Raw genomic sequence first — 15,497 nt, 5'->3', positions numbered from 1 at the left:
CCCCGCAAGCATGTGCAGAATACAACTGTCTTACAGCGCACCAAAACGCGCAATGTGCAGTGCAAAATAATGCAGCAGGGCCTTTTTTTTCGTGCATTGAGGTGCGTTACAGCTCCTAAGGTGGAATATTAAGTTCGTTTATGGATCCTGTGTGGGCAGTCTTCTTATCAGGATGATGCTGAATACATACATTTTATTAGGAGCATTTATACCCCATTATGGCTGTGTCAACAGCATGCATACATATGATTACACAATTAGTAGAAACATTCACTCTGTGAATCTCGTACTGTGCGAATAAAGGTAAAAACAAGCTTTCTTATTACATTTGTTTCAGGTCAAATGTAATGTAATACACCACTATGACCACTAGATGGAGCTGAGGAGCATAGGAAATAAGTATTTAATTCATATGCTCTTCAGCTCCATCTGGTGGCCATAATGCTGTATTACATTTCATACCAGAAATGAAACTGAAGAAGAGGGAGTAGTATACAGTATAAACTTTGTGGTTATTTCTATTTGGACTGATTTTTGAACTTTTATACACTGGGGTTGTGGATGGAATTCTCTTTTTTTTTTTAAATGCACATATTGTTTGATAGACAGTCACATTGGTTGTATTTATATATTGTTTCATTTTGTGGTTTGTTCACATTCAATATTATACTTGTGTCATTATTTCGGATAGCGCAGCACATACAAACTGGCATTAGAACTGTAAAATTACTGAAAAGCCATTATCTGTTATGGGGGTGCTGGGGGGGGTGGGGGTCTTCATTTTGCACATTTAATTAAATCTCAGTATTATTTTTGTAACTAATGTATCTGCTTCTATAATTTGTGTTTCTTGCATCTGACACATACAGACGTCTGTCGGGCGGGTTCGGCATTTGTCATTCAGAGCTATTGGTGTGGAGAACATCTGATTGAATTTTCATGCCTTGCTGGAGAAAGGAATTGATGGCAGGGCAGATACAGTATATGCAGAAGCTTGACTTTGCTCCCGGCCAGGGACATGGGACGTCACCCCAGGGGGGCCGCACTGGAACCGTCTGTGTGTGTGTTCGAGTCTCAATGGAGTCCCAGTCTGACCCAGCTCAGATGTCCCCTGTGGGCTCTCCTCTCCATCTGCTAATGCCTCCCATGTACAGGAGCCGCAACTGAGCCCCTTTGTGTTGGAGCCCTAATTGGGTATATCATGGGCACTTTACCATTTGGGTTATCAATACGTTCACCCATCCATTCCTGTGTGACCCAGTTATTTCCAGCCAGCAAAGAATCAACCTCCAACCAGCACAGGAAGGGTGCGCAAAGGCAGGACGCTGATTAGAAACATTTCCCAGCACAAAATCACCTTATTAAAATCATTCAACTTTAAGGTTAAAATATATCCACCCCAACAATATCATGCATTGCAATTTGCATTCATTTGATGTGGCGGCTGCATTCGATTTCTTATTTCAGGCTCTTAACCTGACGATCCGCACAGTAACACACTTCCTGTCCTGGAGTGACAACGCTCTCTCACTGTACTGCATCTGTGGAGGGATTCTGTGGTCCTCAGAGATAGCAGGAAACAATGTAACTGATGAGAGCACTGCACAGGAAGTTATCAGATCACAAGATTAACGGCATTATTGTATGCACGCAGGGCAGCCATCAGGGGGGGTACGGCAGATACTGGGCCTGGGGGGCCCGCCCGGGTCCCTTACATGACCTTCGGCCAACGGTGAAGGGGGAGGAGGCGGAGGCCTGGCCCTAGCAGCGCAGGGCCCCAGCATTGCAGCTCCAGTGGCTTTGAGACAAGCTAGGGGGGCCCCATCAGCGACGCTGCTCGTCTGATGTCGGACTGGCCTCACGTAATGAAGCAGATATCACAAAACACTTTTGACTGTGTGTTTATTGGACCAACAGAGAAGGGTTATATGGCATTCTGCCCGGCCATGGGCACCTCATCTATGCTGATTATAAACTGATCCCAGCGCCTGCCAGTCTTTGCTCTCTTGGATTTGGTGCAAACACAGACTGGGTGTGTTCAGTTGACCTGAGTGAGTCTGGGCTCTGGTGTCTTGCTGTACCTTTAAGAAGGATGGGGCTACCCCTGAGGTATGTATGCGCCTAATTTATTAATTGATAAATAAATATATATAAACTATATATACTGTGTGTGTGTGAACAATGAGGGCAATATAAAGTCATTTAGCTAGCGGGAAGAGGACAGTACATGGTCCCAGTACATCCTTTATAACTGGTCTCCATCATGGACTGGGAGCCCTGGAACCAGCGGAGTGCACACAGGGCTGTCTTTAATATTGATTGGACCATGGGCGAACATTTTCTTATGCCCCCTGCCACACCCCGCACCCGCCATGCAATTTTGCCCCATGATGCAATATTGCCTGCTATATGCTGACAGCTTGCAGTGACAGCTGCAGTGCGCTCTTTCCGAGCACACTGCAGCTCGGAAAGATTGTGACAATATTGTCAGGGCCCACCCCTCTACCTGATTGATAGCTGGCTCTGCCTCCGTAGATCCAGAGCCAGCTGTGGCGGCCAGTGCAGATGAAGCATTAGCACTAGTTTATGGGGTACAGGGCCCCAAAGCAATGACTGGGCCCGGGGCAGCTGCCCATTTTGCCCTGCCTTAAAAACGGCCCTGAGTGCACAGTGTGCACATCACAGTTCAGACATGTCGTCTTCCATTCCTAGAATGCAGTACAGATGCCTCAATTAACCCACCGAAAGGCTCCTCCATTGTAACAGAGTATTCTGTGGAGGCGGAGTTTGCTTTGCTGAGGTCATATTGCGCTGCTCCTTGGTGGACCTAAAACTGTCCCTCAGTTTAATGTTCTGTAAACTCTAAAAATGAACTTCTCTTATTTCCTCCCATTTGGTCTGTTAAATATCTCATTGAATGTGTTTTGTTATATCTGTCTGATAAGTGCAAAAAATATCCATTGATCCTGCCAGAAATCCAGCGAGCCAATACCTTCCTGTGCTCCCTGCCTGTGTTGCCATTCACCGCTGTCATCAGCTCTGCCCAGTTCACCTCTTTTGACTACAGAACAATGTTGGGCCAGGCTCACACCTGGGCGACTCCAGACCGCGCGGCAATCGTGCCCAAAACCGCGTGGAGTGCCGGGCGGTCACGGAGTCGCCCGCCGCAGCCGATCGCGCTGTGGGTGCAATTTTTTTTATTAATAGCACCCCAGTCATGCCGGGTGGATCGCGCGGTTTCCCGCAAAAAAAAGCCGCGCATCGCGTGTCGCAAAAAAAGGTACTTGTGCCCTTTTTTAGTGATTGCTGCGCAGATGTCACCACATTGAAATCAACGCGCATCCCGGATGCCGCTGAGGAGTGAACCTAGCCTGATGGAGGTGATCAGAGTGGGTGGTGCTCAAGAGCTCAAATCAGGAGCAAGCAATCTAGGGTGACAACACTGCTCCTCCATAGATCCAGAGAGTAACCATCAGTCCTGCCAAAAATCCAGTTAGCTTATAACTTCCTTTTATAAATCTTGTCACCTGGTAACTTCCTGTGCTCACCCCCTTATCAATTACATTGTTTCCAGCTATCTCTGAGGACCACAGAACCCCCTCTATGCTGAGGCATCCTGCCGGGTGAAGGCCCCTCCTCTCTCTGCCGGCGTCCATCGCCAAGATGGCTGCCAGGAGGTGTCCATCAGATGACCGCGCAATCACGATGACGTCATCCTGCGCGCGCTAGGTGACCGCACGCGTGATGACGACACTGTGGGGTGTCACCCGGTCTCGGGACGCCCCTGCCTTCATGGATACAGTACAGTGAGTGAGTGTTGTCACCATAGGACAGGAAGTGTGTCACTGGCAGGATCACCAGGCGATCATAAAAAAGAAAAAGAATGCAGCCGCCTCATCTGAGGACGGGTAAGCGACACTATGTGACATTCTCGTTTCTGGGCTTAGACACAGGATTGCCGTTCAGTGAACGCGCAGACCCTCATATTTTAATGTGCCTTCTCCTTTAATAAAAACAATATATATATATATATTATAGGTATTTTTATATAGCGCTGTCAATTTACGCAGAGCTTTACAAAAACGCCAAATCCGCGCCCTACAGGGAGCAAGAAAATAGTTAAATCGAAGCATTTGCCAAGATTTTGTGTTTGCACCAATTTCACAAACATCCCCCAGTGCTGAGTACTGACGACGTGTGTTCCCCTTTAATGCAGATGAGTCTTAATCCGCTCAGTGGGTGTGAATGCTTCCCCTCCATTCACTTGCTTCTTGTGTCCCAACAGCGGTGACAATGCCACCTTTGTGGCGTCCCCGGGGGGATAAACACCGTCTCCAATGGCAACGGCCCTTTTCCAGATGCACCAATGAGCGAGCAGTGACAGCCCGGGAGGACCAGGCGCCCGTATAAGAATGGGGGGAGCCTGCGTCCCCGGCAGAAAATGTGCAGTGTGCACGCCGCAAGATGGAGAGGAGTCACCGACCTCGTCCTGGCTGGGGAAGGCAGTACCTGGCTTTACTGACCATTGTGATCATCGCTGCGCAAGCAGGTACGTTCATGGGGCAGGCGGGTGCATTTTTACTGCAACGGTGCAATGATCTAAAGCGGGGCTAGGCAACCTCGGCGCTCCAGCTGCGGTGAAACTACAAATCCCATCATGCCCTTTGCCTCTGGGAGACATGCCCGTGGCTGTCAGTCTTGCAATGCCTCATGGGACTTGTAGTTCCACAACAGCTGGAGCGCCGAGGGCGCCTACCCCTGATCTAAAGAAACCCTTTAGGCTGCAGCAACCAGTCAGTTAAGAGCTGTCAGAATAGACAAAGGTAGCTTCTGATTGGTCCACATGCTCGTTGCTTTTCTGAATAGCCCTGAAAGTGTTGAGGAGCTGCATGCTGAGCGTTTCAGTTCTACCATTTATAATCCGCAGGCTGCCTATCACTCTTTTTAAAATCAGATGTTTTCCCCACATTTCAATAAAACCCAAAATAAGAACTATTGTATAGTATTGATCAGAATATAAAGTAGCAAAATTGAATCACTGATGTGCGGGCAGTAGGTGTGGTTGGGTGCACACGGGCGATATTTGGCGGTGCCATCGTGCTGTTAAAAATCATCTGCTATTAAAGGAGAACTGTGGGGTTCTCTCTTTTTTTTATGAATGCATTCCTTAGGCTAAATAAGTAAATAATGTAATTTACTGTAATTAGCCAAAATGCACAGTAAGGCTGCAAAACCTTATTTTAGGTGGTGGGCGGGGCTAAGCGCCGCAATGAGAAGACATCCCGACGTATCTGACGGGATCCTCCCCACTGATGACTGACAGTGATTCTTGAGAGAATCTACAGGTGAAACTGGAATAATTAGAATATCGTGCAAAGTTCATTTATTTCACTAATGCAACTTAAAAGGTGAAACTAATATATGAGAGAGACTCATTACATGCAAAGCAAGATAGTTCAAGCCGTGATTTGTCATCATTGTGATGATTATGGCTTACAGCTCATGAAGACCCCAAGAACCCCAAATCCACAACCTCAAAAAAGTAGAATATTACATGCAATCAATAAAACACGGATTGTACATAGAACAATATCGGACCTCTGAAAAGTACAAGCATGCATATGTACTCAGTACTTGGTTTGGGCCCCTTTTACAGCAATTACTGCAATTACTTTTGCACGATATTCTAATTATTCGAGTTTCACCTGTATATGGACATGCGCTGCAGCTCTCTCCTTACCTGCACGTCCCCGTGTGCCAGCTCCTCCCCCCACCCCCCTCTCTCTCTCTTAGCCTAAGGGATGCATTCATAAAAAAAAGATAGAACCCCATAGTTCTCCTTTAACCGTTGGGGAACAATGGAGCGCAACATGTAGCAGCGACTTGCCGCTAACAACCGCACAACGCTTCAAATCTCTGCAATCCATTGCCGCTATATCAGACTGTATGTGTGGCGATCCCTACCAGTCAATCACGATCGCTGTAACCGTGTGTGTCCAGCCCGAAGGAGCAAGAGAACCGGAGATGAGGATCCACAATGGGGGGGTGCCCTCTGTCAGTGTAGAACTATCATTAGAAATTGATCTTGCTTGTTTTCAATGTTTATATTTCAGGGAATACAATAGGGGGGGGGGGGGGGATTTATCAAAAGCAGAGCAGCTGTGCACAGCAACCAATCCCCTTCTCTTTTTCATTTTCAAATCTTCACTGAATTTAACTGAAACTGAAGGTGATTGGTTGCCGTGCACAGCTGCTCCAGTTTTTGTCTAGTCCAGTTCTGATAAATTCCCTTCATTGTATTCCCTGAAATATAAACATTGAAAACAAGCAAGATCAATTTCTAATGATAGTTCTACACTGACAGAGGGCACCCCACATTGTGGATCCTCATCTCCGGTTGTCTTGCTCCACAGTATCAACTCTTCAATGTTTATACTTCAGGGAATACAATGTATCGAGTCCTCAATGCTTATACTTCAGGGAATACAATGTATCGAGTCCTCAATGTTTATACTTCAGGAAATACAATGTATCGAGTCCTCAATGCTTATACTTCAGGGAATACAATGTATCGAGTCCTCAATGTTTATACTTCAGGGAATACAATGTTTCGAGTCCTCAATGTTTATACTTCAGGGAATACAATGTTTCGAGTCCTCAATGTTTATACTTCAGGGAATACAATGTATCGAGTCCTCAATGTTTATACTTCAGGGAATACAATGTATCGAGTCCTCAATGTTTATACTTCAGGGAATACAATGTTTCGAGTCCTCAATGTTTATACTTCAGGGAATACAATGTATCGAGTCCTCAATTTTAAAATTATAAAAAGTGTAAATGTTAAAAAAAGAGTTCACACTTCAATCGTCCTTTGCTATCTCTTGCATACCACCAGGAAATTACTTTATAATACACGTCCAGTGACATGTGTACAGATTGTTCCCTCTAGAGATGTTTTATAGATCACGGCGTGCAATTAGCATCCCCACCTAATGAAAACTGAGATAAACCGATTCCTAATGCTGGGCACACACCTTACAACCATCGCAAGACTTTTGTCTTGCAATGGTTTTAAGGTACTTAAAAAAACGTACGATCTGCCCATCTTGGACAGGCAGATCGTACTTGCGATGATCGCAAGCCGCGCCCCCCTGAGGGGCGGGCTTCCGATGACCGCAATGCCGAACATGCAGTGTGTGACCATGCTACACACCCGCCGAACACCGTACGATGCTCGGCGGGTTTTCGAACATGTTCGTAAGTTTAAAGTCGTGCGACCTTACAGTAGTAGAGGTCGCATGGCTTCCGCACACCTTACGATAATCGTACGATCACGGGATTTCCCGCCATTATCGTACGATTATCGTAAGGTGTGTGGGCACCCTAACAATGAACTCCCTTCATTTGCTCGTTAAATATCTAATTGAAAGTGTTTAATTTTGTATCTGTTTGATAAGTGCAGATTAAATCCTGTTGGTCCTGCCTGATATCTGGTTCGCTTATAACATCCTGTACACTCTGCCGCATTGTTATCAGTTACATTGTCCCCATTCCTCTTTGTGAATTCCACCATGCTAAGGCAATGAGGACAGGAGGAGGCCCTGCAGAGCTCACCATAGATCCTGCTCATCCCATCAGAGACCCCGCAGAGTCCACCAAAGACCCCGCAGAGTCCACCAAAGACCCCACAGAGTCCACCAAAGACCCCACAGAGTCCACCACTGACCCCACAGAGCCCACCACAGACCCCGCTCATCCCACCAGAGACCCTGCAGAGCCCACCATAGACTCCGCAGAGCCCACCAAAGACCCCACAGAGTCCACCACAGACCCCACAGAGTCCACCACAGACCCCACAGAGTCCACCACAGACCCCACAGAGTCCACCACAGACCCCACAGAGTCCACCACAGACCCCACAGAGTCCACCACAGACCCCACAGAGTCCACCACAGACCCCACAGAGTCCACCACAGACCCCACAGAGTCCACCACAGACCCCACAGAGTCCACCACAGACCCCACAGAGTCCACCACAGACCCCACAGAGTCCACCACAGACCCCACAGAGTCCACCACAGACCCCACAGAGTCCACCACAGACCCCACAGAGTCCACCACAGACCCCACAGAGTCCACCACAGACCCCACAGAGTCCACCACAGACCCCACAGAGTCCACCACAGACCCCACAGAGTCCACCACAGACCCCACAGAGTCCACCACAGACCCCACAGAGTCCACCACAGACCCCACAGAGTCCACCACAGACCCCACAGAGTCCACCACAGACCCCACAGAGTCCACCACAGACCCCACAGAGTCCACCACAGACCCCACAGAGTCCACCACAGACCCCACAGAGTCCACCACAGACCCCACAGAGTCCACCACAGACCCCACAGAGTCCACCACAGACCCCACAGAGTCCACCACAGACCCCACAGAGTCCACCACAGACCCCACAGAGTCCACCACAGACCCCACAGAGTCCACCACAGACCCCACAGAGTCCACCACAGACCCCACAGAGTCCACCACAGACCCCACAGAGTCCACCACAGACCCCACAGAGTCCACCACAGACCCCACAGAGTCCACCACAGACCCCACAGAGTCCACCACAGACCCCACAGAGTCCACCACAGACCCCACAGAGTCCACCACAGACCCCACAGAGTCCACCACAGACCCCACAGAGTCCACCACAGACCCCACAGAGTCCACCACAGACCCCACAGAGTCCACCACAGACCCCACAGAGTCCACCACAGACCCCACAGAGTCCACCACAGACCCCACAGAGTCCACCACAGACCCCACAGAGTCCACCACAGACCCCACAGAGTCCACCACAGACCCCACAGAGTCCACCACAGACCCCACAGAGTCCACCACAGACCCCACAGAGTCCACCACAGACCCCACAGAGTCCACCACAGACCCCACAGAGTCCACCACAGACCCCACAGAGTCCACCACAGACCCCACAGAGTCCACCACAGACCCCACAGAGTCCACCACAGACCCCACAGAGTCCACCACAGACCCCACAGAGTCCACCACAGACCCCACAGAGTCCACCACAGACCCCACAGAGTCCACCACAGACCCCACAGAGTCCACCACAGACCCCACAGAGTCCACCACAGACCCCACAGAGTCCACCACAGACCCCACAGAGTCCACCACAGACCCCACAGAGTCCACCACAGACCCCACAGAGTCCACCACAGACCCCACAGAGTCCACCACAGACCCCACAGAGTCCACCACAGACCCCACAGAGTCCACCACAGACCCCACAGAGTCCACCACAGACCCCACAGAGTCCACCACAGACCCCACAGAGTCCACCACAGACCCCACAGAGTCCACCACAGACCCCACAGAGTCCACCACAGACCCCACAGAGTCCACCACAGACCCCACAGAGTCCACCACAGACCCCACAGAGTCCACCACAGACCCCACAGAGTCCACCACAGACCCCACAGAGTCCACCACAGACCCCACAGAGTCCACCACAGACCCCACAGAGTCCACCACAGACCCCACAGAGTCCACCACAGACCCCACAGAGTCCACCACAGACCCCACAGAGTCCACCACAGACCCCACAGAGTCCACCACAGACCCCACAGAGTCCACCACAGACCCCACAGAGTCCACCACAGACCCCACAGAGTCCACCACAGACCCCACAGAGTCCACCACAGACCCCACAGAGTCCACCACAGACCCCACAGAGTCCACCACAGACCCCACAGAGTCCACCACAGACCCCACAGAGTCCACCACAGACCCCACAGAGTCCACCACAGACCCCACAGAGTCCACCACAGACCCCACAGAGTCCACCACAGACCCCACAGAGTCCACCACAGACCCCACAGAGTCCACCACAGACCCCACAGAGTCCACCACAGACCCCACAGAGTCCACCACAGACCCCACAGAGTCCACCACAGACCCCACAGAGTCCACCACAGACCCCACAGAGTCCACCACAGACCCCACAGAGTCCACCACAGACCCCACAGAGTCCACCACAGACCCCACAGAGTCCACCACAGACCCCACAGAGTCCACCACAGACCCCACAGAGTCCACCACAGACCCCACAGAGTCCACCACAGACCCCACAGAGTCCACCACAGACCCCACAGAGTCCACCACAGACCCCACAGAGTCCACCACAGACCCCACAGAGTCCACCACAGACCCCACAGAGTCCACCACAGACCCCACAGAGTCCACCACAGACCCCACAGAGTCCACCACAGACCCCACAGAGTCCACCACAGACCCCACAGAGTCCACCACAGACCCCACAGAGTCCACCACTGACCCCACAGAGCCCACCACAGACCCCGCTCATCCCACCAGAGACCCTGCAGAGCCCACCATAGACTCCGCAGAGCCCACCAAAGACCCCACAGAGTCCACCAAAGACCCCACAGAGTCCACCACAGACCCCACATAGCCCACCATTGATCCTGCTCATCCCACCAGAGACCCTGCAGAGCCCACCATAGACTCCACAGAGCCCACCATAGACGCCGCAGAGCCCACCATAGACTCCGCAGAGCCCACCAAAGACCTCACACAGCCCACCAAAGACCTCACACAGCCCACTATAGACCGTGCACAGCCCACCTGCAACATTGCAGAACCCACCATAGAACCTGCACAGCCAACCATAGAACCTGCACTGCCCACCTGAGCCTCTCAGACGGGCTGTGCAAGATCTATAGTGGGCTCTGCATGATGGCCCTCGTTCAGGCACTTCCTGACATAGGGTGACAACACTCTTTCGTTGCTGTCCAGTTGGCCTCTTGCGTTGTCACCCTACCACACAGGCTTCCAATGGAGTCTACAAGTGGCCATTTCAGCACACATTACACAACAATGGTCCCCTGTTGTTACCATCTGGAGATCTGCCCTGAGAAATTCCATGCAGCCATCACGGGAGTGCATGTACATAGGAAGTGGCCGCAAAGAAGCCGCAGGAGATCAGCAGCACTGAGATGTAACAAAGGATGAATACAAATATAGAGATGTATTTGATTGGAAAAACTGGCAGCTCATAATACACTGTAGCAAACCAAATGAAGGAGATCAAATTGTAACACACATAGAGCGCTTCTTTTATCATTTCGGTTTTATTGTTTTGGAATTACTTTTCTTTTTCTGTCTGGATGTCCCCGGGATGAGATAAGCCAATTAGCTCATTGTGTTGTATCCCCAACAGTCTCAAAGAGTTCTGAAAGGATCTGGAAACAGTTCCAATGTGTCTCTGTGCGGCCTCCCCGGGAAGAGATCCTCAATAGGCCTTTGTGAGGTTTTCCAGTTGACTTCTAAAGGCAAACTGTGAGCGAGTGGAATGGGGGGGGACCCCGACTCCATCTCCGCTGAGAGGCCGCCACTGAATGCAATCCGTTTCTGGGCTGCCAAGCCTCTTTTATGCTGTCACTGACAAGACGCAAATGAGGTTCTGAAAGAGATTTGTGTGGCCGGCGTATTGTTCACACATCAAAATAACACTAAAGAGCCTGCGCCTTGGGAACATGTGCTGAGGAGAGGCCGTGCATCTCCTTAAAGGGGGAATCCACCCAAAAAAAACCAATGACAGTGTATCTATAGCCCTGAAGCTGAACTCCGGCCTTCCCTTCAGTCTTATATCTGACCTCCGTCCTTCCCTTCAGTCTTCTATCTGACCTCCATCCTTCCCTTCAGTCTTCTATCTGACCTCCATCCTTCCCTTCAGTCTTCTATCTGACCTCCATCCTTCCCTTCAGTCTTCTATCTGACCTCCATCCTTCCCTTCAGTCTTCTATCTGACCTCCATCCTTCCCTTCAGTCTTCTATCTGACCTCCATCCTTCCCTTCAGTCTTCTATCTGACCTCCATCCTTCCCTTCAGTCTTCTATCTGACCTCCATCCTTCCCTTCAGTCTTCTATCTGACCTCCATCCTTCCCTTCAGTCTTCTATCTGACCTCCATCCTTCCCTTCAGTCTTCTATCTGACCTCCATCCTTCCCTTCAGTCTTCTATCTGACCTCCATCCTTCCCTTCAGTCTTCTATCTGACCTCCATCCTTCCCTTCAGTCTTCTATCTGACCTCCATCCTTCCCTTCAGTCTTCTATCTGACCTCCATCCTTCCCTTCAGTCTTCTATCTGACCTCCATCCTTCCCTTCAGTCTTCTATCTGACCTCCATCCTTCCCTTCAGTCTTCTATCTGACCTCCATCCTTCCCTTCAGTCTTCTATCTGACCTCCATCCTTCCCTTCAGTCTTCTATCTGACCTCTGTCCTTCCCTTCAGTCTTATACCTGACCTCTCCTTCCAATCCATATTAAAGCTTCTATGAGATTTGAGTGATTGAGTTTACACCTTCTTTACCTGAACCCCGAACACTACCTAGTAGCCGTTGAACCAATCCCTAACACTCATACATGCTGTTCATACCTCCGCTTCATTGCGTGTGGCTCACATGTATTGTAAGGGGGTGCGGTCATTCACTTCTCATGGGCCCTCATCAGAAAATGACCCTCACTCACTGCAATGCATACCCCTGCGGATGCTGGTGCTGTACTGCAATGTATAAAAAAAATGGGTCATGTGCATTATTTTGATGCGCGGCTGCACATTGAGGGTCCGTTAGAAATGCACGGGCTCACACGACACACGTGAACAACCACTGACATGCATTTTACGTGCATGATAACGCAAAGCAGGGGCATGAAAAGGCCCTTAATCCTTAAAGTACCATGCAGGGCAAAGCAGCATGTTCGGTTTGATGCCATCCCATGCATCTACTCGCTTTGCCTTTACATCTCCTGCTGCTTTGTGTGGCCTCCAGACAAGAGGGGAGGAAACCCTGTGCAAGCTCCAAGTTGTTCTGCTTTGGGCTTACACCGGTCTGACCAGGTGACCTCACAGTGTGTGAGCAGCCAATCGCCAAGCACCAATGATATAAGATAGGAAGAAAGGGAGCGAGTGACATGGTTCCCCATTCCTGGAAGTACCGGACATGTTTCTTCTTTCCTGGTGGCTGCGGGGAAATGAAGGAAGATAAAAGTCCACCATTAAAGAGTACCTGTTGCTTTGCCCTGCATGACTGATTAAAGGATAGTGCTATGGATTGGGTAGTCAGTTGAGTTGGTTTAGGTAGGGTTAGTGGTTATGTTAAAGTTGGGGCTCGTGCTACCACCCACCCAAGCAGAAGATAAAGTTCTGAGCAATGGTCTTCTTTCAATAAAGATATTCAGACGGCCAACAAACTTGTCTGTTCTTTCTTCCGCAGCTCACAGGTCCGATGGGGGCAGTGACACCTCAGCCACCCTCCTCAATCACTCCTCCATGCTCATCCAACGCCTGCAGGAACTGTTGCAGTACGGAAACTCCACTGACGCCACCCTCCGCATCCGCACCACCGGCTCCGACGAGGTGAAGGTCATCCAAGCCCACCAGCTGCTCCTCACCCTGCAGAGTGACATCTTTGAGGGACTCTTTGCTAACCAGAGCGTGGTAACTCTGCATGAGCCTGCTGACTGCGCCGTGCTGTTTGAGAAGTTCGTAAGGTGAATTTATAGATTAGTCATGTGCCATTCGTTTAGTTCCGAATCACAATTCGTACAAATTGTATCGAAATTCGGACACATCCGAATTTCCGAATCCCAATGCATCTGAATATGTCCGAATCCGTATTTCCGTTTCTGAATTTTGGATCCCGTCCGAATTACGGGCACAATTCGGATCCCAAATTCCCCTCACAATGGGCACAATTCGGATCCCAAATTCCCCTCACAATGGGCACAATTCAGATCCCGAATCCTCCTCACAATGGGCACAATTCAGATCCTGAATCACCCTCACAATGAGCACAATTCGGATCCTGAATCCCCCTCACAATGGGCACAATTCGGATCCCGAATTCCCCTCACAATGGGCACAATTCAGATCCCGAATCCTCCTCACAATGGGCACAATTCAGATCCTGAATCACCCTCACAATGAGCACAATTCGGATCCTGAATCCCCCTCACAATGGGCACAATTCGGATCCCGAATCCCCCTCACAATGGGCACAATTCGGATCCCGTCCGAATTTCGTTCAAAAACAAAACTGAATCGGACATGTGACTTTTCTGGCCAATCAGATGTGTCTTTTGGTTTAATGCATCCGAATAGCTCAGAACACAAATTCTCTTTACGGCAACATGGGAGCCATATACAGTATATCCATATATGACTAAAGCTGAGGCTCCCAGACCCGAATGGCATTCAAGAGCTCCCGAATGCAATTCGGAGATTCGGATCCTGAATGCCATTCGGGTCTGGGAGCCTCAGCTTTAGTATTAATATCTGTATATGGTTTATCTGTGGTATGCACAATCGCAATGAATATTCGTAAACTCATCCGAAACGAACGAGAATTCGGATTTCCTCTGAATCCCGAACCAAATTGAATTTTGGATCCGAATACCGAAATAACAAAATATCCAAATTGAATTTTTCCTCAGCTTACATGTCTATTATAGATTATTAAAGGCAAATTCTATTGTGACTGTATCTGTACTTTATAAGGGCAGAGCAGTTGTAGACCTCTGCTACCGTTTTTGTCACTGCTTTTGAATCTTTGAGGGTCGTTAATATACCAATTCATTGATCTCCTGAACCAGGCACTGAGAATAGATGGTGATTATCCTGATTTTTGGGAGTTGCTGGGATCCATGTTGCAGCAGAAGAGGTGTGGCCATGCGTGGCTCCTAATTTTTGGAGGCTGAATGTGGCTCTTTGGTGCCCTTGGCAGGCTACTGTCTCTGAGGGCATGGACAGAGAGGGATAACCTTGACACGGTTGGCCACCTCGAACATATACTGTATTGCAATATATGCCAACCAAGAATCCCTGTTATTATGCAAATTATTATTATTACATAGTATTTATATAGCACCAACAGTTTGCGCAGCGCTTTACAATATCAGGAAGACATTACAATCACAATACAATTCAAGACAAGATGGTAAGGAGGGCTTACAATCTAAAAGGGAGGGGCCAGTGATACTTGAGGAGGTAGCTGTGTGGGGATGAATTATTTGAGAACGTGATGGTTAAAGGAGAACTATGAGGGGGGGAGGGGGAGTGATTTCCACTCACGTCATAGTTCTAAGCCGACCTGTGACAATGACACTGTCACAGGTCGGCTCAGTAGATCGGGAGGTGAGGGAAAACATACTGGGTTCCCTCACCTCTCGATCCTGTCACGGCTCTCAGGGGGAGGGGCTGGATTCCCCTCTCCCCGCTCCGATCTGCCAGCGCTGACTGGCGGAACGGACGGGGGAGGGGGCGGGTACAGCTGGCTCTGCCTCTAGGTAGGCAGAGCCAGCTGTCACTCACGCAGCTGGGCGGATCCCGTCATCTAAGTCGGGATCCGCTCCAGGTGCGGCGTCTCAGTATACCGCGAGCTGTAGCTTGCGGTATACTG

The 15,497-nt window shown here is 49.8% G+C and overlaps 1 protein-coding gene across 1 annotated transcript in view; it reads left to right on the top strand.

The window, feature by feature from the left end:
* Window positions 1-4,306: 4,306 nt before the first annotated feature.
* The window catches only part of BTBD17 (BTB domain containing 17), a 12,632-nt gene continuing 1,441 nt past the window's right edge, over window positions 4,307-15,497 (top strand). The window contains exons 1-2 of the mRNA XM_018568231.1: window positions 4,307-4,549; window positions 13,314-13,590. Coding sequence (XP_018423733.1) covers window positions 4,465-4,549; window positions 13,314-13,590 — 362 coding nt within the window. The 5' untranslated portion in view covers window positions 4,307-4,464. The remainder of the gene's footprint in view (window positions 4,550-13,313; window positions 13,591-15,497) is intronic.

The sequence above is a fragment of the Nanorana parkeri genome, unplaced genomic scaffold, assembly GCF_000935625.1.
Source record: "Nanorana parkeri isolate BGI_ZX_2015 unplaced genomic scaffold, ASM93562v1 scaffold1157, whole genome shotgun sequence".
In the NCBI taxonomy this organism is placed as follows: domain Eukaryota; kingdom Metazoa; phylum Chordata; class Amphibia; order Anura; family Dicroglossidae; genus Nanorana; species Nanorana parkeri.
This window is presented reverse-complemented; position numbering and strand designations above follow the sequence as displayed.